We start from the raw sequence: 25347 nt of genomic DNA on the forward strand, positions 1-25347 counted from the left end.
TAGTGGACTGTGAAGAAGTTTGTGTGGAAGTACCACGGGATATCGATCAGCTGGGGGGTGTGGAATGTCATTGACACCTGTAATGTAACTGAAACAAGGGCGCAGGGATACACATAGTGAAGTTAACGCAAGGTAGAATATGCACGGTGAATTAAATTGTTAACTTGTCTTCTTTGCAATAGAGAGCTTATAAATTAGCAGAGTTGTGTTCATGTACATGTCATTTGCTGACTTTGTACATCTGCTTGCAACGATTATTTTCATTCTGTACACAAATAGTTGCGTTATATTATAACCTAATATCTGCTGCTGGCTATTGTTCTGGGTGTGTTGCTTTCAGGGGAACAGTGCAGTTTATTCGGGTTGTGTACATCTGTGGCAATTTTATGCATCACGTGGTGTCGGTGTAACACACTGACGTGTCCTCCACTGAAGTTTGCTGAGAGTTGGCGACCCTCGTTAAATGATCTTTTGTTAGGAGCTATTTCCTGTTTACTTGCCCAACTTAACAGGCTGCAGAGAGGAACCGACGATGCAGCAAAACTATTTAATTCTGTCTTCATTCGCCTTTGACCCAAGACTTCTGCAAACACAGCTCAGCAAACATTGTTCAAACGAGCTGGTCGCAAGATGCGGTTCAGAGATACGAATCGGAAGATCCTTGTTTCAGCAGCGCGAGCAAAGTGTCAGCATTGCAGAAAAAATAAATCTAAAGAAAGATATGGTTTGAACATATAAGATTAAAGTACAATAGACAATAGACAATAGACAATAGACAATAGGTGTAGGAGTAGGCCATTCGGCCCTTCGACCCAGCACCGCCATTCAATGTGATCATGGCTGATCATTCTCAATCAGTACCCCGTTGCTGCTTTCTCTCCATACCTCCTGACTCCGTTATCCTTAAGAGCTCTATCTAGCTCTCTCTTGAATGTATTCAGAGAATTGGCCTCTACTGCCCTCTGAGGCAGAGAATTCCACAGATTCACAACTCTCTGACTAAAAATGTTTTTCCTCATCTCTGTTCTAAATTGCCTACCCCTTATTCTTAAACCGTTGCCCCTGGTTCTGGACTCCCCCAACATTGGGAACATGTTTTCTGCCTCTAACATGTCCAACCCCTTAATAATCGTATACGTCTCGATAAGATCCCCTCTCATCCTTCTAAATTCCAGTGTATACAAACCTAGTCGCTCCAGTCTTTGAACATATGACAGTCCCGCCATTCCGGGAATTAACCTAGTAAACCTACGCTGCACGCCCTCAATAGCAAGAATATCCGTACTCAAATTTGGAGACCAAAACTGCACACAGTACTCCAGGTGCGGTCTCACAAGGGCCCTGTACAACTGCAGAAGGACCTTTTTGCACCTATACTCAACTCCTCTTGTTATGAAGGCCAACATTCCATTGGCTTTCTTCACTGCCTGCTGTACCTGCATGCTTCCTTTCAGTGACTGATGCACTAAGACACCAGATCACGTTGTACGTCCCATTTTCCTAACTTGTCACCATTCAAATAATAATCTGCCTTCCTATTCTTACCACCAAAGTGGATAACCTCACACTTATCTACATTAAACTGCATCTGCCATGCATCCGCCCAATCACACAACCTGTCTAAGTCACCCTGCAACCTCATAGCATCTTCCTCACAGTTCAAACTGCCACCTAGCTTTGTATCATCGGCAAATTTGCTAATGGTACTTTTAATCCCTTCATCCAAATCATTGATGTATATTGTAAATAGCTGCGGTCCCAAAACCGAGCCTTGCGGTACCCCACTAGTCACTGCCTGCCATTCTGAAAGGGACCCATTTATCCCCACTCTTTGCTTTCTGTCTGTCAACCAACTTTCTATCCATGTCAGTACCCTACCTCCAATACCATGTGCTCTAATTTTTCCCACCAATCTCCTATGTGGGACCTTGTCGAAGGCTTGCTGAAAGTCGAGGTACACCACATCCACCGGCTCTCCCCTGTCAATTTTCCTAGTCACATTCCAAGCCAGTACCATCTCTAAAAACAACGGTGGCATCGACCCGAAATGTCACCCATTTTCTTCCCCCAGCGATGCTGCCTGTCCCGCTAAATTTCTACAGAATTATGTGTCTATCTGTGGCATCTCAGACCGTTTACCTCTAACTATCTGACAGGCACTTTGGGATGCCTTGCACTTGTTAAAAGCTCCAATTCAAGATCATTCCTCCCATTAGAACATAAACGATCTCGAATTGAACGGGCCAGGCAACATCAGTGTGACACAGAATCTGCAAGTATCTCTGGCTACTCAGCACCCCGCGGATATCCCTGACCTGGGGGTTTATGAGTTCAAAGCAGCCTCTGGTCTAATTTTCTCGTCTCCTCGCTGACTGTGTGGAGAATATTTATCTTTGTCAGTGGGACATTTTACCAAAAGCAATCCTTGACTGTTTCCGAACTTGATGTTGTTACTCCATTATTGCAGGTCACAATTTATTATTTTGAAGCAACATTCTTCATGGTTCTTTCATGGGCGGGGTTACAGTCACAAGTCAGAATGAGAAAAGCAACACAATGTATTTGCAGTTTCACGTCTCGTACTTTGCAAGCTGCAACTCAACCATTTGTTCTGCACACGAATGGACTTTCCACTATTGATAGTCCTTTAACTTATTTGCACGGCGGATAAAATAAATAACTCGTTGCAGCATTAAAATATTTAGCAATATTACTGTACTCAAAAGACGCGAAAGTGGGATAAAATAGAACTAGTGTGAAAGGGTTGATTGCAGGTTGACGTGGACTCGGTGGGCCAAATGGTCTGTATCCATGTTGTATATTTCAATCACCCAATCAAGAAAACAATAGTTGTACAAAAAGTGGGAAAGGCAGCATCTCTGGATGAAAGTAATGGGTGACGTTTCGGGTCGAGACCCTTCTTCAGACTGAAGTCAGCGGAGAGGGAGATATTTTGATAAGGAAGTGTAAGGTGTGAAAATGAGACAAAGGGGATGCTGATCAAGGAAAATTTAGAATAGATCATTGTTTGCTGGGAGAAGGTATCCACAAAGCAATGAGAGATAGAAGGTAGTCGGAGACAGTCACATTTATCGGAGAATTGGGAAGGGAGGGGGAGGGTGGATTGAGAGGGGAAGCAAGGGTTACTTGAAGTTAGAGAAGTCAATGTTCACACCGCTGGGGTGTAAGCTGCCCAAGCGAAATATGAGGTGCCGTTCCTCCAAATTGCTCTGGGACTCACTCTGACAATGGAAGATGCCCAGGACAGAGATGTCAGTGTGGGAATGGGAGGGGAAGTTAAAGTGTTTAGCGACCGGGATATCAGGTAGGTTTATGAGGACTGCGCGGAGGTGTTCAGCGAAACGTTCGCCGAAATCGAGACCAAGCGCAGGCTCGGCGATCGTTTCGCTGAACACCGCCGCTCAGTCCACCTAAATCTACCTGGTCGATCCACAGATGCCGCCTGTCACGCTGAGTTACCCCAGCAATTTATGTCTACCTTCAGTTTAAACCAGCATCTGCAGTTCCTTCCTACATAAAAATTAGTTGCATGTCGGAAATGAAATCTGCAGATGTTGATTGTGCTTAGCGCGTCAGTCAGCATCTGTGGAGAGAACAATAAGGCAAATAGTCAGAACAATGTCGTGGCATAATTTTGTTCTTATCGGATAGCATGGTCTGAAACATTAATTGATTGTCTTTCCTAAACGCCTTTAACGTTTGGCAAAAGGAGGAATATCCAGCAGTCTGATTGCAGTCTGTTCTTCAACACTAAAGTTGCAGTCTAAACAAAACAAATTAGACAAACCATTCATTGACAATAACAATTTATTAAGAAGCGTTCTGATGCAGTGGTGCTCATTAATCAGTGAAAAAAACATTTTTTCCAGGAAGTTAAATGGATAGAATATAGTTTAACAGAGTGTCAGGCTCTGGAGCAGCAGAAAACATGCAAAGGTTAAAACATTGGTTCGAAGGTGACGAAAGAAACCTTGGAAGAGGTGAGAAAAATTAAGATCAGTGCGGAAAATAGGGTTTGGAAACAGATATGGTTTGGAAAGTTTGAAAAATTGCTTTGAAGACACTTTCATGAAATAGTTAATTGAATTGCAAGAGACATATATTCTGTCCAATTGATATCAGTTGACAAAGCAGGATGATGCCTAAATATTTCATCGCGGTGCTGAATTCCCTCACTGTTGGTGCAAGCTAGGAGTCTTCATTCGTGGGCCGAGTGGCCAGGTTCTGATTCATCGCGTCTCTGCAAAAGACAATGTGAAGTCATCAGACTCATTGACAGTGGGAACCACGCTTTATTTGACCCGACCACTCCCAACACAATGCTGTCTGCAAGGTGGACCCCAACGAATCCACACCAGGCACAGAAATCCACCCTGCACACGCACAACCTGACAAAACCTCGTGATATCATCCATATCGAAATTTGGTTTGACTTCAGGATATGAAAACGTGCACGGTTTATGTGTTCATCAATGGACAGGATATTTGAATGAATTAATGGAAACCGCTTGGATACTTTCGGCGACGAGAAGGGATGGCATTGGTCAGAGAGTGGTGAATCTATGGATTTCATTCCCACAGGAGGCTATGGAGGCCAGGTCAATTCTTATCGGAGATGCTGAGTTAGCCGAGGATTTTTATATCTATCCAAGCCAATTGATATTTTTTAGGCGGGGATTTTCATATTCTTAATAAATAAAGATGTCAAGGGTTATGGGAAGAAGGCAGAAGAATGGGGTCCAGAGGGAAGGGTAGATCAGCTGTGGTTGAGTGCGGGTTGGACATGATGGGCTGAATGGCCTAATTCTGCTCCTATAATTTATGAACACGATGACATTAAAACTTACCTTAGAGGCTCTTGTGAAGAACGCGATTGAGATACTCCAGATCAGAAGCAGGAGAAAGAGCAGCCAGCGCCCCACAGTCCATGCGATGTAACTGAGCAAAGGGCAGGAGATACAGTATCAATGGGAGGAAACGAGACGGTTTATCTTTCAAACATTTACCTGTTATTTGCTTCCTAATCTTGGTGGAGTGGAGCGGGGCAAAGCAGGAGAGCCAATTGAGATCTGGGAGAATGAACGGGTGTTAGACTGCGGGGGGGGGGGGGGGGGGGGGGTGCGGTGAGAACAATTATGATGTTCAAAGGTTCGCTCATATAGGCGTGGCTTTTATTAACGTTTTTATTTCATAACGCAAGCATAACATATGAGTGTGATAGAAAGTCAGATCTATTTCAATTGTAATAAGATAAATAACAAAGTCTTCCTACTTTTAAGATTATATTATGATGGAATATTCAGGGATATATTTTTTTAATGGTTTGATGGTTCAATGTGTGTGAGAGCGTCAGTTAACTCAGCTCGCTGTATTCGGTCTGATTCAAGACTGTTTTCTCACATTCTGCGACAGCGACGTTTTGCTGCATGACCCCATCAAATGCATGGTGATGCCACGTGATATCAAGGGGGATGTCTTAGCCCATAATTCAATATACATTTTCCTGTCAGCACCACGCCAGAGCAAGTCACAGAAAAGATAAACTGCAATACTTGAGTTTGGCAACTGTACTCATCTCACAGCATGGGATGAGGTTCGTGATGGAGCGGTCATTGTGAATACTGTTGGGAACGCCCTCTGAAAAGCAGCAAATGGAGGAACCTCCACAGCATTCTGTTGCATAGAATTCCACAGACTAAAGAAAATATTCCTCATCTCCTTCCCAAAATAACATCTAATTCTGAGGCTATGGCCTCTAGTCCTAGACTCTCCCACTGGTGTAAACATCCTCTCCACATCCAGTCTATCCAAGACTGTCACTATTCTATATGTTTCAACGAAGTTCTTCTCATTCTTCTGAACTGTTATCTCATACTTTCCCATGCAAACCATCCCCTTCCCAGGTACCTTCCACTTCAAATGCAGGAAATGCAACATCTGTCCTATACCTCCTCCCTCAACTCTACCCAAGGACCTCAACTGTCCTTTCAGTTTAGGCAGAGTTCATTTGAACCTCCTCCAACCTCATCTGCTGTATCGGGTGTGGACACTTATACATCAGCAGAATCAAACGTTGACTGGGCGATCATTTCACTGAACATCTACGCTCAGTCCACCTGGGAATATATGATCTCCCAGTTGCTAAACACTTTAACCCCCTCCCCCTCTCCCATTCCCACACTGACCGTTCTGTCCTGGGCTTCCTCCATTCTCAGAGCGAGGCCAAATGCAAATTGGAGGAAGTTAACACTAGGTATTTCGCATTGAAAGCTTACAGCTAAGCTATATAAAAATTGATTTCTCTAACTTTAAATAATCTTTGCATCCCTTCTCTCTCCGTCCCTCCTCCACTCTGGTCGTTTTACGTATTTCACTGTTGCCTTGTAGTGTCTCATTGTCTGTACAACTCGTTTTCACCTAGCCCACAGCTACTAATGGATCGTTTCCTTGATCATCGTAACTTTTTTGCATATCTTTTATTCATTGTTTTATATCTTTCTATATGACCGTCGATATCGCTCTCGGTTCCTTTCCCCTGAATCTCACTCTGAAGAAGGGTCTCGACACGAAACGTCACCTATTCATTTTTTTCAGAAATGTTGTCTGACCCGCCGAGTTACTCCAGTTTTTTGTGCCTATATTCAGTTTAAACCAGCATTTACAAATGCTTCCTACACAATGAAAGGCAAAATATGCAGAAGACACGTAGACGTCCAGTGTCTTGTCCTAGTGAGGCTGTGGTTCTACTGGCTGTGTCACTGTGCATTTAGATCAATACTCTCACGGGCTTTTAATGCAAGTGAACGGAAGACGCAACTTTCTCTCAATTGAAGCAATCCCAATCAAAACACCAGCAATTAGCACATGGTACATTTGATTGGAAGCAGAGTAGTTTACCTTGAAGAATAATTTGATCTTTTCAAAGTTTCACAAGAATATTCAAGTCCTGTTGGAACATGGAATTAAAAATCAGTGTCATTACTGTTCACTTGCAGTTGACCAAGAGAGCATGCTTGTCCGATATAAGGGGTTTATAGGCTTAATAGACAGGGCAATATTTCTTCAGTGTAATTTGCACCAAGTGGGAGACGTCATTACCAGCAGGAGTGCTGGTTACAACTCAGGTCGCCAACAGTAGGGCGGCTCAATGGCGCAGCGGTCAAGTTGCTGCCTTACAACGTCAGAGACCCGGGTTCAATCCTGACTACGGGTACTATCTGCACGGAGTTTGTATGTTTTCCCTATGACCGCGTGGGTTGTCTTCAAGTGCTCCGTTTTTCTCCCACATTCTAAAGATTTGCAGGTTTGTAGGTTAATAGGCTTCTGTAAGTTGTCCCTTGTGAGTAGGATAGAACGAAGGCATCGGTGAAAGGCAGCAGCTTCCACGCTGGATCTCTAAAGTAAACTAAAGGATGGGTAGTGCCTGCGATGAAACATTACAGTTCGGAGCAGAAGCTGGATTGATGGGGTTTTTATTCCACCACAGGAGAGGAAGGATGAACCTATTACAGGTGCGCAAAGCTATGAGCAACATAGATAGGGTACTTCGTGGGAAATCAGTACAGCAGATGTGCGTAAAAGTGGAGAAAATACGGTTGGGTTAAGGAGTAGAATATATGGAGGGTATCTGAGCAGGGAATACTTTAATACCTAGATGGTGGAGGCACTTTCATTGTGAAGTCTGAGAAGACTGTGGATGAGGGGCTGGTAAATGGGATTAGTATCGATGGTACTTAATGGGCAAAATTAACACAGTGGACCAAAGCTGATACAGTCCTCTAGCACTTAACAGTGGCCACATTTACCGATAATTTCTGTTCCCTTCCAATATTTGTGTGTCGGTCATGTGGAGATGATGGCGGGAATGTGAAAGTGCTTGGACAGATGTTACTGCAAACCTAGTTTAAAGCTGTGTAAACATAAGAGGAAGTTCTAGCCAGGAAGCTGGCCAACACCAGCACTAGGAAATCTATTTCTGGAACCCAGCATCCAGGTATTGACGAATGGGCCATAATTCCACAGTTTTAATCTTGATAAGATAATTAATTAGCGTGCATGGATTTCAGGGTGTCGGGGTTTATGGGGAGAAGGCAGGAGAATGGGGTGAAGAGGGGAAAATAGATCAGCCATGATTCACTGGTCTATTTCTGCTTCTATCACTGATGATCTTATGAACCACCCTAACCCCACTTCCACTTCTGCTCCTCATCCCCTCCACTACTTACCAGGGCCGTTGATTTTCACGAGAAAACTGCAGGACACGCCACTGGTGGAGATGGACACGTTGACCATTTCACTGGATTTTGATCCACGTTGATTTGAGCTTTTGCAATAATATTGATGGTGCTGGTGTTTGAAGGATTGACAATGTAGATCCAGTATATTGTTGTCTGAGATCTTTGAATCCACAGCTGGGATGTTTTCATACCAGCTGTAGCTAATGGGAAGGTATCCCCGGACCGATTCACAGGACACTGACACCGAGCCCCCGAGACAGGAGACATTGGCTGGTGACGGAAATCCAAGCACAGGAACAGACACGGGTTCTGTGGGAAAGGGGCAAACAGTCACTCACTGAGTGAACATCTAAAAATCAAACACTCGCCAATATCCACCATCTCTGTATCTCTGCCAGAGCCGCCAGGTTGGAATCTGACCCATCTATCTACATAGAGTCATCGAGTCATACAACGGAGAAACAGGCCCTTTGGTCTAACTTGTCCGTGCTGACTAACACGCCCAATCTACAGTAGTTCCACCTACCCTTGCTTGGCCCTTAACCCTCTAAACCTATCCTATTCATGTACCTGTCCAATTTTTTTGTACTTTGTTGCGATAGTCCCTGCCATTACGACTTCCGTCGGCAGTATGTTTCATATACCTACCAACCTTTGTGTAAAAAAGTTACTCCCCAGGTGCTTGGTAAACCATTCTTCCCTCATCTTAAAACTATGTCCTCTTGTTCTCGATTCCCTGTTCTGGGCAAAAGACTGTGCATTTACTCGATGTATTCCTCGTGTGGCGCGTCGAGAGAGGCCCGAAATAAAGTCAAGGAGCCGGGTATTTTGGGGCGTTTGATTTATTACGCAGTTATCAGACGGGTCGAGTCTGCTGGGATAGCTTCGCGCCCAAAACCTTGTCCTTATATACCTAGTCCAGGACCGCCCCCCTGGACTGGTCCATTCCCGTGCCGAGGGGTCGGTAGTGGTATGATATCGCCCGACCCTTGGGAGCCGCCACTGGACCCCCCCCCCCCAGAACCGGAGGCACGAACTGCACTGGTGGTCGCACAACCCGACCGGACCGCGTACGGTAATCGGTCGAAAGAGGGGCCGGCGGAGGCAAAGTTGGAGGGACAGTTGGAGGGACAGGTGGTGGGACCCGCAAAGGTGGGCGAGCTCGTGGCCGAGGCTGGGTAACCTACACCGGTTGGTCGATGTCTAAGTGGGCCGGCTTCAGGTGGTCAATTGACACGGCCTCCGGCCGGCCCCCCATGTCCAAGACAAAGGTTGTCTGTCCGTGCTCCAGCACCCGGTACGGGCCCTCATACGGCCTCTGGAGTGGTGTCCGGTGGGCGTCACGTCGCAGGAACACAAAGGCGCAGTCCCGGTGGGCCGATGGCACGTAAGGGCGGAATGTCCCATGGCGGGACGTCGGCACCGTTGCGAGCTTGCCAACTCTCTCTCGAAGGTGCTGTAGGGTGGATGATGGTGGTTCCTCTCGCCCCGGCAACGAGGGCACGAACTCCCCGGGCACCGTGAGCGGGGACGCGTATACGAGCTCCGCTGATGATGAAGCCAGGTCCTCCTTTGGCGCAGTCGGGATGCCCAGCAAGACGCATGGTAGCTCGTCCATCCAGTCGGGGCTGGAGAGTCGCGCCTTCAGCGCTGTCTTGAGCTGCCGGTGGAACCTCTCCAGCAGGCCGTTTGCCTGCGGGTGATAGGCCGTGGTGTGGTGCAGCCGCACGCCCAACATGTGGGCCATGGCCGACCTCAGCTTAGAGGTGAACTGTGGCCCCCGGTCCGATGAGATGACCACCGGCACCCCAAAGTGAGCGATCCAGTGCGCAGCCAACGCACGAGCGCATGTAGCTGTGGCTGTGTCGGCCAGCGGTATGGCCTCCGGCCACCGTGTGAAGCGGTCCACCACCGTGAGGAGGTGTGCGATGCCCCGGGACGGCGGGAGAGGGCCCACAATGTCCACGTGCAGGTGGTCGAAACGCCCGTAGGGTAGACCGATCTCCTGGAGTGGCATCCGGACGTGGCGTTGAAACTTCGCCGTCTGGCACGGAATGCATGTGCGGGCCCAGTGGCCAACCTGCTTGCGCAGACCGTGCCACATGAACCGCGCAGCTACCAGTGCGGTCGCCGCCCGGATGGATGGGAAAGCCAGCCCGTGGACCACGTCGAACACCCTCCGGCACCACATGGCTGGGACGATGGGGCGCGGCTGACCTGCCGACACATCGCACAGTATCGTCGCTCCTCCGGGGCCGATGGGGACATCCTCGAGGCGGAGGCCAGAGATGGCAGTCCGGTAGGCGGGCATCTCCTCGTTCGTTAGCTGGGCCTCCGCCAGGGCAGAATAATCAATGCCGGGCGCCACTTCTAAAACGGCATTGATGGCGGGGCGAGACAACGCGTCGGCCACCTGGTTTTCCTTCCCCTCGATAAAGCGGATGGAGGTGGTGAACTACGAGATGTACGCCAACTGGCGCTGCTGTCGGGCAGACCACGGGTCGGAGACCTTTGCCAGGGCAAACTTTAGCGGCTTGTGGTCCGTGTATGCGGTGAACGGGCGGCCCTCCAGGAAATAGCGGAAATGGTGCACGGCCAGGTACAGAGCTAGGAGCTCGCGGTCAAAAGCGCTGTACTTCCTCTGGGCGTTGTTGAGGTGCCGACTGAAGAAGGCCAGGGGGCGCCAACCCCCGTCCGTCAGTTGTTCCAGTACGGCACCAATCGCCGTCTCTGAGGCTTCCACTGTAAGGGCTGTCGGGGCATCCTCCCGCGGGTGAACCAGCAGCACAGCCCGAGCCAGGGCCTCCTTCGTGCCATTACCGCCTCGTCGGTCCACACGACGTTTTTAGGCTTCCCCGCCAGCAGCTCGTATAGCGGCCGCATGATGTGGGCCGCGGATGGCAGGAACCGGTGATAAAACGACACCATGCCGACGAACTCCTGCAGACCGCGCACCGAGGGAGGACGGACGGGGAAACCGGCGGATGGCGTCGACTTTGTCCGGCAGGGGAACCGCGCCTTGCGAAGACACACGGTGGCCGATAAAGTCAATTGTGGCCACGCCGAAGCGGCACTTGGCGAGGTTGATAGCCAACCCGTGCTCGCTGAGCCGCTGAAAGAGCTGCCGGAGGTGGGCACAGTGCCCGCAGTCGACCCTTGGGAGCCGCCACACTCGCATGATTTTGTCCACCTCTGTAAGAACATACTTCTGCGCTCCAAGAAATAAAGTCCTAGCCTGCTCAACCTCGCCATGTAGGTCAGGCCCTCAAGTCATGGCAACATCTTTGTTAACCTTCTCTGCATCCTGAAGGAAGTGGGAGAGAGGGAGGGATGTGGGGAGGGAGGGAAGGAGGGAGGGAAGGGGAGGAGGGAGGATAAGGGGGGTTGACGAGGATTGAGTGGGGGAGGGGAAAGTGGGACGGGATGGGGGGAGGGGAGCGGGGAGGGGGAGGGGATGGGGAGGGGAGGTGGAGAGGGGAGTGGGGAGGGAGGGAGAGGGCAGGGGGCAGGGGCAGGGGTAGGGGAGGAGCGTAGGGGGATGGGGAAGGGGGAAGGATGAAGATGGGGAGGGGAAGGGGGAGGGAGGGAGGGCGGGGAAGGGGAGATCAGATAAATCAGATAAATCATCGGACAATTATTGGTTTCACTGTACCAGTATACAGCAGCACCATCTCTCTTTGTTTTACATTTCCAGCATCTGCTGTTTTTTTAATCCGCTTTAAATCAAAAACTCTGCCACAATTCTACAATACCAACATTCAAGCACTTCAATAGTGCAACAGTGTCACGATCAATAACTTTTAAATGTCCTTGTATAAAAATGTTGATAGCGATACTGTGGCACTAATGAGGTGTGTGAATGGTGATGTTGTAGAGATTAACCCGTTTTTAATCCTGTCGTGATCATGAAATTGTACATACTTGGTTATAAATGACGATGGATCCAAACAGAATGAATTTGGTTGCTTTCTCTGTCTCAAAGTGACTGTGAGATCTCAAGCGGCAGCCAGAAATTCATTTTAAAGGCAGAAGTCGGATATTTGAAGGATTATACTCAACCCGTTGTGATAAGTACAGGTCTTTCTCTCCTTTCGAAGCTCAGCACACCCCAGGTGAAAGCAACAGGCAATTTTTTGTCTGTTCCCCAAAGAAACTCTCGCATTTTATACCTTGAGCTCACGGTGGCTACAATGACGCCGTCTCCAAATACCTAGAAACCCACGAACATCGCCACAAGGTGAAAACAGTAGCTACAAGGATACGAGAGGAATTGTGAAACAGTATTCCCACGGGAAAGTAACACTCACCTGTATTGGTGATTTCTGTCACATAACTGCACGTTCCTGCTCCGTTGAAGACTTTCACGTTGAGTATTTCACTGGGTTTTGTCCCACGACCATTTGAGGATGTGCAATAATATCGACGGTGTTGTCCTCGGAGGATTTCACAACTCAGATCCAGTTGATTGCTATTCGAGATGGTTGGATCCCCATATTCGTTCTTCTCAAACCACGTGTAACGGATGGGAAGGGATCCACGGGCAGACTCACAGGACACTGACACTGAGCCTCCGAGACGTGAGCCATTTGGTGGTGACGGATATCTGAGCACAGGAGCAGAGACAGGTTCTGTGGGAATGGAGCAAACATTCAGACACTTGTGTGAACAGTTAAAAACCCAACACTTACTAAATCACAGCAGCACTTTATCTCTGTCCGAACCGTCCAGTTGATATCTCACCAGCTCATCTCCATCTCTCTGAGTGTGCGAAGCCCAGAAACCGAAGAACGTTAGCGTTATAGAGAACCGTAAGAGGCTCTTCACAAGCGCTCGTTCATGCCGAACATCATGTCCTTCTTGACCGTTTCCATATGTCCACGTTTCTCCCCTATCGCTCGCAATGATTCCAATCTACACATATGACCAAAATGTGTTTTCAAAAAAGTTATTCTAACTGCCTCAACAACTTCCTCTGACAGCAGGTCAATTTACATATCACCCAAAGTGAGGAAAAGGTTGCCCCTCAGAACAGAAGTTGGGATGATATGTTTCACTTGTACATATGTTGTTGAGGTCGTACTTGGGAAAATTGTGTTCAGCTTCGGCCATTTACGTGTACAAAACATTACGGTAAATGGCACCTTACTATTCCCCCCTCTTTAAATGTTTCCCATTTTCCAATATCCTAGAATTATTGATTCCACACATCGTGGGAAAATGAACATGCTTCTCGCGATTGATACATTTACTAGCTCAATCATTTCCACACCAAGGGATGAATTCTGAGTTTGTCCAATCTCTCCCTGCGTCCAAGCCACCCAGTCCAGGCCTAAAACATTTCGGCACTCTGTCCATCTTTTCTTGGAGCTGAGAGACTAAAGCTGAACACGATTCCAAAAGTATGGACTCAACATCTGCACGTCGGAATCATATTATGTCAAATTATGTTGTGAATCTCCTCACTAATGAAGAGCAATGTACCCAGAACCTTATTCAATGCCTTGGAATATAAAGGCGATAAATAATTGCAATCCCTTTAAGATAGACACAAAATGCTGGAGTAACTCAGCGGAGCAGGCTGCATCTCTCGAAAGAAGGAATGGGTGACGTATCGGGTCGAGACCCTTTTTCAGCCTAAGAGTCATGGGACAGGGAGACAGAAGAGAAATGGAAGGGTAAGATGTGAAAACAAGTGATCAAAGGTGACAATGCTAAAGGAAATTTTAGACTGGATCATTGTCAGCTGAAGGGAAGGTGACAACGAAGCATAAAACAGCCGCCCAAGCGAAATATGAGATGCTGTTCCTCCAATTTGCGTTTGGCCTAACTCTGACAGCGGAGGAGGCCCAGGTGAGAAAGGTCAGTTTGGCAATGAGAGGGTGAATTTAAGTGTTTAGCAATCGGGAAGTGGCATCAGCCGAGGCAAACTGAGCGGAGTTGTTCAGCGGGACGATCGCCGAGTCTGCGATTGGTCTCGCCGATATAGAGGAGTTCACACCTGGAACAACGCATATAGTAGATTAGGTTGGAGGAGTTGCAATTGAACCTCTACCTCTCATGTAAAAACTGTTGGAGTCCTTGGGCGGAGTAGAGGGAGGAGGTATAGGGACAGGTGTTGCATCTACTGCAGTTGTAGGGGAAGATACCTGGGAAGGGGGTGGTTTGGATGGGAAAGGACGAGTTGACCAGGGAGTTGCGCAGGGAACGGTCTCTTCGGAAAGCAGAAAGAGGTGGAGATGGAAAGATGTGGCGAAAATGTCGGAGGATTATGTGCTGTGTGCGACGGCTGATGGAGCGCAAGATGTGTTTATTCTGCTTACCACCGGGCAAATGTTCGGGTGGAGATGCAGCCTGGGGGGTGGGTGGACAGTGGCTGCTGGGGGTGGGGAGGGGGTGGGGGCATTGACGGGGCAGAGGGAGAGAGAGAGAGAGAGCGCAGGGTGGGGAGGGACGGACTGACGCCTGAGGTGGGGGCGGGGAGCGGACTGGTCTGCTCCGGGAGGACCGACCGAACGCAGTCTCTTGAGCTCTGGGGACTGATTCCCTTTTCATGATTCTCCGGGTATTCAGACCGCGGGCAACACTTGTTTCTCACTGATCTGTTCCTGTCGGATTATTAGTTTGAGTGGGAATGCAGTTGAGATGCAGGGTGACGTCATGCAGTTGAGAGGCAGGCAAATGTGCTGAGCATCCTACTTGAAGTGGGTGGCCGCTCAGTGGGACAGAGCCCGCACTGGATGAGAGCAACATGAGTGGGGTTTCCCCACCCCCGCCCGCTCCCCGCAGGTCTCTGCACTGCTGCGGAGCCTCGGGATATCGGTGCTGCCCTGACCCTTCCCGGAGAAAACATGGATCAGGCATTTTAGTGGAGACGTCAAGTCAATCGCTGAGAAACGTACCGTCAGATACTTGGAGATGGACGTTAATCAATGGATCGACGCCAGGTCTAGTAATTCCACAGCTGTACCATCCCGTATCTCCGGAGCGAAGATCCTCCATAGTCACAGTAAATATACTTCGTGCCGGGTCTTGTGTGATTGACACTGTTCCTCTCCGTGCAAGTTGTCCATGAGTTTCCACTAAAACGCTACACTGCTGACTCCACCCATGGCACCAGTATTTTGTGTTTGAGCGGTACTCTGCTACATAGGGACAATCGATTGTGATCGCTCTTCCCACAACTCCTTTTACATGCTTCTCTGCACACAGTGCATCTGAAACGGAAGGAAAAACTTTCAGATTTGAGAGGCAATTAACTGTTTAATGGAAATAGATACAATTTGAAGACTACACGAAAGAGAACGTAAATCGTTCCATGGTGTGTCATATTCCTTCACGGCCAATGTCTCCGGTCTGAAGTGCAGTCGCTGCTATTTTTGCCCCAGTTGTGTCAGCGTTCTGTCCCCGTGTCAGTACAATTTGGGTTCACTTCCCACTCCAGATCCCTGAGAAGAAACTGTGCTGGCATCGCAGTGCGGCACTGAGGGAGCGCGGCAGTGTTGCAGGAGCTGCCTTTCAACAATCCCAGGCGGTGCCCGGCCTCTCACCCGACAGAAAGACCCAACTTTGCTATTTCATTGGCGTTTGCGGCCCGCTGCGCTGCCAACAATCATCTCTCAACCAACACTGGGCCGGACCCGTGTTTGGACATTCACCGCCGCTACTGCCTTTGCATAGCCCTGACTGAGGGTAGAGGGCGGACGAATTGGAGTAAAGCGGGTCCCTTACGGGAGAGCGTTACTAGCGTGGAAACGCACACCGCCACATTTGGGGACAGTTTCTTCCCAGCTGTTATGAAGCATCTGAATCATCCTATCACAACCAGAGAGCGGTGCTGAACTCCTATCTATCTCTTTGATGACCCTCCGACTACCCTTGATCGGACTTTGCTGGCTTAACTTACCCTGGACGTTATTTCCTTTTCATGTATCTATGCACTGTAAGATGTTCGATTGCAATCACGTATTGTCTTTCTGCTGGCTGGTTAGCACGCAACAAAAAAAGCTTTTTACTGTAGCTCGGTACACGTGACAACAAACTAAACTGAACTGGGAGCCAAATGTCCGGTTGCTCATCGGGGACAGGGTCGATTCCCAATGACCCCGGCTCGCCCTGGACCTTTGAGCACGACCGGGCCGCGGATTGGAGAGAGGATGGAGGGAGAGTTGGGGGTGGGTGGATAGAGCGAGGACAGTGGTTCAGTCTCAGACCCCGCGGAACTGTTGGATTTGCGACAGAGTTGAGTTGGACAAATGCAAGGAATATTGGAACTGACGAAATGAGTCCACAATCCCCACTCCCACCTCAGCTGGAAACACATTTTTAAAGTGTAGAATTAACTTCCTGATGACGTTGGCCCCTCTGACCTTCGGTCCGGGTGTCTTGGACTATCTGCTCCAAATTCATTCGCTATTTTATACCTATAAACTATCGTTAGGATGCAACTAGACCATGTGTCGACAGTGGTTAAACTACGAACATAGTCTAGATATTCAAACATGATTTCAGATCCATCACCACAATGCACTGCGATCCATTTCCCCCATTACTTGTCTACACATACTTAACCATCTCTGCTGTGGAAAGGGTGCACGGAACCCCAACTAACATTGATCATTGGAATATCTAGATCAAGCTTTCACTCACCGGGCAGCGAAATGATGAGGAGAATAGGAATCCACATTGTTTTATCCATAGTAACAAGGCCAGCACTGGTCTCCCTGTCGCTCAGCTCTCTCTCAGATGAAAACGCATCGCTCAAATAGCAATGAGGAAGATGCCAACAGGAACTCAGATCGTGAACCACATTGAGCCAGTAGCAGCTCGACACGTTATCGTGTGAAAGGCTCTGGGATATATTTAGCAAATGGATAGGTCAGATGATCACAGTGTCACACAGCACGGAAACAGGCCCTTCTCCCCCAATGCGTTAGACCAATGTGCTCATCTAAGTTAGTCAAATTTGCCCACCTTCGACCCATATCTCCCCAAACCTTTCCTATCCATGGACCTGTCCAAGTGCCCGCTACATGTTGGTATTGCAGCTGCCTGGACCGCTTCGTCAAGTATGATGTATCCGTAAGGGTGGAGCGGCGGGTATCTCTGTACTCGGAGTCTGTTAACACTGAACAGTGGTGGCAATCATGATAGACAAAATAATGCAGGAGCAACTCTGCGAGCCACTCTGTAGAAAATGGAGAGGTGACGTTTCGGGTCGGGAAACTTAATGTAATGATACATTAGACAAAATATGACATTTAGAAGAGTAGAAACGTTTATTTTCGGATCATTCCCTCATGATGGTTTTGTACGTGGAACGCCAGATCAAAAATATAAACATTTGGAATCTTTGTTTTGGCATATTGCTGTTGACAAGGGGCAAAATCAGGAAGCTGGCGTAAGGAAGTATGGGCGTTTCACCTGAACTCAGCTGAGGTTAATAGGAGTTTGACCCTCTCCCCTCTGGTTCAACTATTTCATTCAAACTTTGAAATACTATTGTCATGATATTCATGTTTTGAAAATGACGACTAATGGGGAAGTGGACTGTGAAGAATTTTGCGTGGAAGTACCACAGGATGGAGATCAGGTGGGAAAGGGGGGTGTGGAATGTCACTGACACCTGTAATGTAACTGAAACAAGGGCGAAGTGATACACGTAGTGCAGTTAAAGCAAGGTAGAATATGCACGGTGAATTAAATTGTTAACTTGTCTTCTTTGCAATAGAGAGCTTATAAATTTGCAGTTGTGTTCATGTACATGTCATTTGCTGACTTTGTACATCTGCTTGCAACGATTAATTTCATTCTGTACACAAATAGTTGCGTTATATTATAACCTAATATCTGCTGCTGGGTATTGTTCTGGGTGTGTTGCTTTCAGGGGAACAGTGCAGTTTATTCGGGTTATGTACATCTGTGGCAATGTTATGCATCACGTGGTGTCGGTGTAACACACTGACGTGACCTCCACTGAAGTTTGCTCAGCCTTGGCGACCCTCGGTAAATGATCTTTTGTTAGGAGCTATTTCCTGTTTACTTGCCCAACTTAACAGGCTGCAGAGAGGAACCGACGATGCAGCAAAACTATTTAATTCTGTCTTCATTCGCCTTTGACCCAAGACTTCTGCAAACACAGCTCAGCAAACATTGTTCAAACGAGCTGGTCGCAAGATGCGGTTCAGAGATACGAATCGGAAGATCCTTGTTTCAGCAGCGCGAGCAAAGTGTCAGCATTGCAGAAAAAATAAATCTAAAGAAAGATATGGTTTGAACATATAAGATTAAAGTACAATAGACAATAGACAATAGACAATAGGTGCAGGAGTAGGCCATTCGGCCCTTCGACCCAGCACCGCCATTCAATGTGATCATGGCTGATCATTCTCAATCAGTATCTCGTTCCTGCTTTCTCCCCATACCCCCTGACTCCGCTATCCTTAAGAGCTCTATCTAGCTCTCTCTTGAATGTATTCAGAGAATTGGCCTCTACTGCCCTCTGAGGCAGAGAATTCCACAGATTCACAACTCTCTGACTAAAAATGTTTTTCCTCATCTCTGTTCTAAATTGCCTACCCCTTATTCTTAAACCGTGGCCCCTGGTTCTGGACTCCCCCAACACTAGGAACATGTTTTCCGCCTCTAAAATGTCCAACCCCTTAATAATCTTATACGTCTCGATAAGATCCCCTCTCATCCTTCTAAATTCCAGTGTATACAAACCTAGTCGCTCCAGTCTTTGAACATATGACAGTCCCGCCATTCCGGGAATTAACCTAGTAAACCTACGCTGCACGCCCTCAATAGCAAGAATATCCTTACTCAAATTTGGAGACCAAAACTGCACACAGTACTCCAGGTGCGGTCTCACAAGGGCCCTGTACAACTGCAGAAGGACCTCTTTGCACCTATACTCAACTCCTCTTGTTATGAAGGCCAACATTCCATTGGCTTTCTTCACTGCCTGCTGTACCTGCATGCTTCCTTTCAGTGACTGATGCACTAAGACACCAGATCACGTTGTACGTCCCCTTTTCCTAACTTGTCACCATTCAAATAATAATCTGCCTTCCTATTCTTACCACCAAAGTGGATAAACTCACACTTATCTACATTAAACTGCATCTGCCATGCATCCGCCCAATCACACAACCTGTCTAAGTCACCCTGCAACCTCATAGCATCTTCCTCACAGTTCAAACTGCCACCTAGCTTTGTATCATCGGCAAATTTGCTAATGGTACTTTTAATCCCTTCATCCAAATCATTGATGTATATTGTAAATAGCTGCGGTCCCAAAACCGAGCCTTGCGGTACCCCACTAGTCACTGCCTGCCATTCTGAAAGGGACCCATTTATCCCCACTCTTTGCTTTCTGTCTGTCAACCAACTTTCTATCCATGTCAGTACCCTACCTCCAATACCATGTGCTCTAATTTTTCCCACCAATCTCCTATGTGGGACCTTGTCGAAGGCTTTCTGAAAGTCGAGGTACACCACATCCACCGGCTCTCCCCTGTCAATTTTCCTAGTCACATTCCAAGCCAGTACCCATCTCTAAAAACAACGGTGGCATCGACCCGAAATGTCAGCCATTTTCTTCCCCCAGCGATGCTGCCTGTCCCGCTAAATTTCTACAGAATTTTGTGTCTATCTGTGGCATCTCAGACCGTTTACCTCTAACTATCTGCCAGGCACTTTGGGATGTCTTGCACTTGTTAAAAGCTCCAATTCAAGATCATTCCTCCCATTAGAACATTAACGATCTCGAATTCAACGGGCCAGGCAGCATCAGTGTGACACAGAATCTGCAAGTATCTCTGGCTACTCAGCACCCCGCGGATATCCCTGACCTGTGGGTTTATGAGTTCAAAGCAGCCTCTGGTCTAATTTCCTCGTCTCCTCGCTGACTGTGTGGAGAATATTTATCTTTGTCAGTGGGACATTTTACCAAAAGCAATCCTTGACTGTTTCCGAACTTGATGGTGTTACTCCATTATTGCAGGTCACAATTTATTATTTTGAAGCAACATCCTTCATGGTTCTTTCATGGGCGGGGTTACAGTCACAAGTCAGAATGAGAAAAGCAACACAATGTATTTGCAGTTTCACATCTCGTACTTTGCAAGCTGAACTCAACCATTTGTTCTGCACACGAATGGACTTTCCACTATTGATAGTCCTTTAACTTATTTGCACGGCGGATAAAATAAATAACTCGTTGCAGCATTAAAATGTTTAGCAATATTACTGTACTCAAAAGACGCGAAAGTGGGATAAAATAGAACTAGTGTGAAAGGGTTGATTGCAGGTTGACGTGGACTCGGTGGGCCAAATGGTCTGTATCCATGTTGTATATTTCAATCACCCAATCAAAAAAACAATAGTTGTACAAAAAGTGGGAAAGGCAGCATCTCTGGATGAAAGTAATGGGTGACGTTTCGGGTCGAGACCCTTCTTCAGACTGAAGTCAGCGGAGAGGGAGATATTTGGACAAGGAAGTGTAAGGTGTGAAAATGAGACAAAGGGGATGGAGATCAAGGACAATTTAGAATAGATCATTGTTTGCTGGGAGAAGGTATCCACAAAGCAATGAGAGATAGAAGGTATTCGGAGACAGTCACATTTATCGGAGAATTGGGAAGGGAGGGGGAGGGTGGATTGAGAGGGGAAGCAAGGGTTACTTGAAGTTAGAGAAGTCAATGTTCACACCGCTGGGGTGTAAGCTGCCCAAGCGAAATATGAGGTGCCGTTCCTCCAAATTGCTCTGGGACTCATTCTGACAATGGAAGATGCCCAGGACAGAAATGTCAGTGTGGGAATGGGAGGGGAAGTTAAAGTGTTTAGCGACCGGGATATCAGGTAGGTTTATGAGGACTGCGCGGAGGTGTTCAGCGAAACGTTCGCCGAAATCGAGACCAAGCGCAGGCTCGGCGATCGTTTCGCTGAACACCGCCGCTCAGTCCACCTAAATCTACCTGGTCGATCCACAGATGCCGCCTGTCACGCTGAGTTACCCCAGCAATTTATGTCTACCTTCAGTTTAAACCAGCATCTGCAGTTCCTTCCTACATAAAAATTAGTTGCATGTCGGAAATGAAATCTGCAGATGTTGATTGTGCTTAGCGCGTCAGTCAGCATCTGTGGAGAGAACAATAAGGCAAATAGTCAGAACAATGTCGTGGCATAATTTTGTTCTTATCGGATAGCATGGTCAATTGATTGTCTTTCCTAAACGCCTTTAACGTTTGGCAAAAGGAGGAATATCCAGCAGTCTGATTGCAGTCTGTTCTTCAACACTAAAGTTGCAGTCTAAACAAAACAAATTAGACAAACCATTCATTGACAATAACAATTTATTAAGAAGCGTTCTGATGCAGTGGTGCTCATTAATCAGTGAAAAAAACATTTTTTCCAGGAAGTTAAATGTATAGAATATAGTTTAACAGAGTGTCAGGCTTTGGAGCAGCAGAAAACATGCAAAGGTTAAAACATTGGTTCGAAGGTGACGAAAGAAACCTTGGAAGAGGTGAGAAAAATTAAGATCAGTGCGGAAAATAGGGTTTGGAAACAGATATGGTTTGGAAAGTTTGAAAAATTGCTTTGAAGACACTTTCATGAAATAGTTAATTGAATTGCAAGAGACATATATTCTGTCCAATTGATATCAGTTGACAAAGCAGGATGATGCCTAAATATTTCATCGCGGTGCTGAATTCCCTCACTGTTGGTGCAAGCTAGGAGTCTTCATTCGTGGGCCGAGTGGCCAGGTTCTGATTCATCGCGTCTCTGCAAAAGACAATGTGAAGTCATCAGACTCATTGACAGTGGGAACCACGCTTTATTTGACTCGACCACTCCCAACACAATGCTGTCTGCAAGGTGGACCCCAACGAATCCACACCAGGCACAGAAATCCATCCTGCACACGCACAACCTGACAAAACCTCGTGATATCATCCATATCGAAATTTGGTTTGACTTCAGGATATGAAAACGTGCACGGTTTCTGTGTCCATCAATGGACAGGATATTTGAATGCATTAATGGAAACCGCTTGGATACTTTCGGCGACGAGAAGGGATGGCATTGGTCCGAGAGTGGTGAATCTATGGATTTCATTCCCACAGGAGGCTATGGAGGCCAGGTCAATTCTTATCGGAGATGCTGAGTTAGCCGAGGATTTTTATATCTATCCAAGCCAATTGATATTTTTTAGGCGGAGATTTTCATATTCTTAATAAATAAAGATGTCAAGGGTTATGGGGAGATGGCAGAAGAATGGGATCGAGAGGGAAGGGTAGATCAGCTGTGATTGAGTGCGGGTTGGACATGATGGGCTGAATGGCCTAATTCTGCTCCTATAATTTATGAACACGATGACAATAAAACTTACCTTAGAGGCTCTTGTGAAGAACGCGATTGAGATACTCCAGATCAGAAGCAGGAGAAAGAGCAGCCAGCGCCCCACAGTCCATGCGATGTAACTGAGCAAAGGGCAAGAGATACAGTATCAATGGGAGGAAACGAGACGGTTTATCTTTCAAACATTTACCTGTTATTTGCTTCCTAATCTTGGTGGAGTGGAGCGGGGCAAAGCAGGAGAGCCAATTGAGATCTGGGAGAATGAACGGGTGTTAGACTGCGGGGGGGGGGGGGGGGGGGGAGTGCGGTGAGAACAATTATGATGTTCAAAGGTTCGCTCATATAGGCGTGGCTTTTATTAACGTTTTTATTTCATAACGCAAGCATAACATATGAGTGTGATAGAAAGTCAGATCTATTTCAATTGTAATAAGATAAATAACAAAGTCTTCCTACTTTTAAGATTATATTATGATGGAATATTCAGGGATATATTTTTTTAATGGTTTGATGGTTCAATGTGTGTGAGAGCGTCAGTTAACTCAGCTCGCTGTATTCGGTCTGATTCAAGACTGTTTTCTCACATTCTGCGACAGCGACCTTTTGCTGCATGACCCCATCAAATGCATGGTGATGCCACGTGATATCAAGGGGGATGTCTTAGCCCATAATTCAATATACATTTTCCTGTCAGCACCACGCCAGAGCAAGTCACAGAAAAGATAAACTGCAATACTTGAGTTTGGCAACTGTACTCATCTCACAGCATGGGATGAGGTTCGTGATGGAGCGGTCATTGCGAATACTGTTGGGAACGCCCTCTGAAAAGCAGCAAATGGAGGAACCTCCACAGCATTCTGTTGCATAGAATTCCACAGACTAAAGAAAATATTCCTCATCTCCTTCCCAAAATAACATCTAATTCTGAGGCTATGGCCTCTAGTCCTAGACTCTCCCACTGGTGTAAACATCCTCTCCACATCCAGTCTATCCAAGGCTGTCACTATTCTATATGTTTCAACGAAGTTCTTCTCATTCTTCTGAAGTGTTATCTCATACTTTCCCATGCAAACCACCCCCTTTCCAGGTACCTTCCACTTCAAATGCAGGAAATGCAACATCTGTCCCTATACCTCCTCTCTCAACTCTACCCAAGGACCTCAACTGTCCTTTCAGTTTAGGCAGAGTTCATTTGAACCTCCTCCAACCTCACCTGCTGTATTAGGTGTGGACACTTATACATCAGCAGAATCAAACGTTGACTGGGCGATCATTTCACTGAACATCTACGCTCAGTCCACCTGGGAATATATGATCTCCCAGTTGCTAAACACTTTAACCCCCTCCCCCTCTCCCATTCCCACACTGACCGTTCTGTCCTGGGCTTCCTCCATTCTCAGAGCGAGGCCAAATGCAAATTGGAGGAAGTTAACACTAGGTATTTCGCATTGGCAGCTTACAGCCAAGCTATATAAAAATTGATTTCTCTAACTTTAAATAATCTTTGCATCCCCTCTCTCTCCGTCCCTCCCCCACTCTGGTCGTTTTACGTATTTCACCGTTGCCTTGTAGTGTCTCATTGTCTGTACAACTCGTTTTCACCTAGCCCACAGCTACTAATGGATCGTTTCCTTGATCATCGTAACTTTTTTGCATATCTTTCATTCATTGTTTTATATCTTTCTATATGACCGTCGATATCGCTCTCGATTCCTTTCCCCTGAATCTCACTCTGAAGAAGGGTCTCGACACGGAACGTCACCTATTCATTTTTTTCAGAAATGTTGTCTGACCCGCCGAGTTACTCCAGTTTTTTTGTGCCTATATTGAGTTTAAACCAGCATTTACAAATGCTTCCTACACACTGAAAGGCAAAATATGCAGAACACACATAGACGTCCAGTGTCTTGTCCTAGTGAGGCTGTGGTTCTACTGGCTGTGTCACTGTGCATATAGATCAATACTCTCACGGGCTTTTAATGCAAGTGAACGGAAGACGCAACTTTCTCTCAATTGAAGCAATCGCAATCAAAACACCAGCAATTAGCACATGGTACATTTCATTGGAAGCAGAGTAGTTTACCTTGAAGAATAATTGGATCTTTTCAAAGTTTCACAAGAATATTCAAGTCCTGTTGGAACATGGAATTAAAAATCAGTGTCATTACTGTTCACTTGCAGTTGACCAAGAGAGCATGCTTGTCCGATATAAGGGGTTTATAGGCTTAATAGACAGGGCAATATTTCTTCAGTGTAATTTGCACCAAGTGGGAGACGTCATAACCAGCAGGAGTGCTGGTTACAACACAGGTCGCCAACAGTAGGGCGGCTCAATGGCGCAGCGGTCAAGTTGCTGCCTTACAACGTCAGAGACCCGGGTTCAATCCTGACTACGGGTACTATCTGCACGGAGTTTGTATGTTTTCCCTATGACCGCGTGGGTTGTCTTCAAGTGCTCCGTTTTTCTCCCACATTCTAAAGATTTGCAGGTTTGTAGGTTAATAGGCTTCTGTAAGTTGTCCCTTGTGAGTAGGATAGAACGAGGGCACCGATGAAAGGCAGCAGCGTCCACGCTGGATCTCTAAACTAAACTAAAGGAGGGATAGGGCCTGCGATGAAACATTACAGTTCGGAGCAGAAGCTGGATTGATGGGGTTTTTATTCCACCATAGGAGAGGAAGGATGAACCTATTGCAGGTGCGCAAAGCTATGAGCAACATAGATA

General features: G+C 46.9%; 2 protein-coding genes across 2 annotated transcripts in view; both read right to left on the reverse strand.

The window, feature by feature from the left end:
• Positions 1–3847: 3847 nt before the first annotated feature.
• Positions 3848–16978, reverse strand: LOC144605585 (Fc receptor-like protein 5). The gene is made up of 7 exons (XM_078421016.1): positions 16905–16978; positions 15158–15472; positions 12566–12886; positions 8247–8567; positions 6919–6967; positions 4869–4959; positions 3848–4261 (listed from the first exon to the last, which is right to left on the reverse strand). The coding sequence occupies exons 1-7, from the start codon at positions 16951–16953 to the stop codon at positions 4220–4222; spliced, it is 1188 nt and encodes a 395-aa protein (XP_078277142.1). The 5' UTR covers positions 16954–16978; the 3' UTR covers positions 3848–4219.
• A 4687-nt stretch (positions 16979–21665) lies between these two features.
• Positions 21666–25347, reverse strand: part of LOC144605591 (polymeric immunoglobulin receptor-like) — a 38370-nt gene continuing 34688 nt past the window's right edge. The window contains exons 10-12 of the mRNA XM_078421023.1: positions 24706–24754; positions 22654–22744; positions 21666–22046 (exon numbers count right to left, since the gene is read on the reverse strand). Coding sequence (XP_078277149.1) covers positions 22005–22046; positions 22654–22744; positions 24706–24754 — 182 coding nt within the window. The 3' untranslated portion in view covers positions 21666–22004. The remainder of the gene's footprint in view (positions 22047–22653; positions 22745–24705; positions 24755–25347) is intronic.

Source organism: Rhinoraja longicauda, chromosome 24 (genome assembly GCF_053455715.1).
Source record: "Rhinoraja longicauda isolate Sanriku21f chromosome 24, sRhiLon1.1, whole genome shotgun sequence".
NCBI lineage: Eukaryota > Metazoa > Chordata > Chondrichthyes > Rajiformes > Arhynchobatidae > Rhinoraja > Rhinoraja longicauda.

Excerpts from the sequence above, each read along its gene's own strand:
- LOC144605585 (XM_078421016.1), bottom strand. The coding sequence starts at position 16,953 with ATGGATAAAACAATGTGGATTCCTATTCTCCTCATCATTTCGCTGCCC. Across the intron at positions 15,473-16,904 it reads CCTCATCATTTCGCTGCCCG|ATGCACTGTGTGCAGAGAAG; the intron begins GTGAGTGAAAGC and ends CTTCCGTTTCAG. Across the intron at positions 6,968-8,246 it reads CGTGAAAATCAACGGCCCTG|GACTTGAATATTCTTGTGAA; the intron begins GTAAGTAGTGGA and ends ATGTTCCAACAG.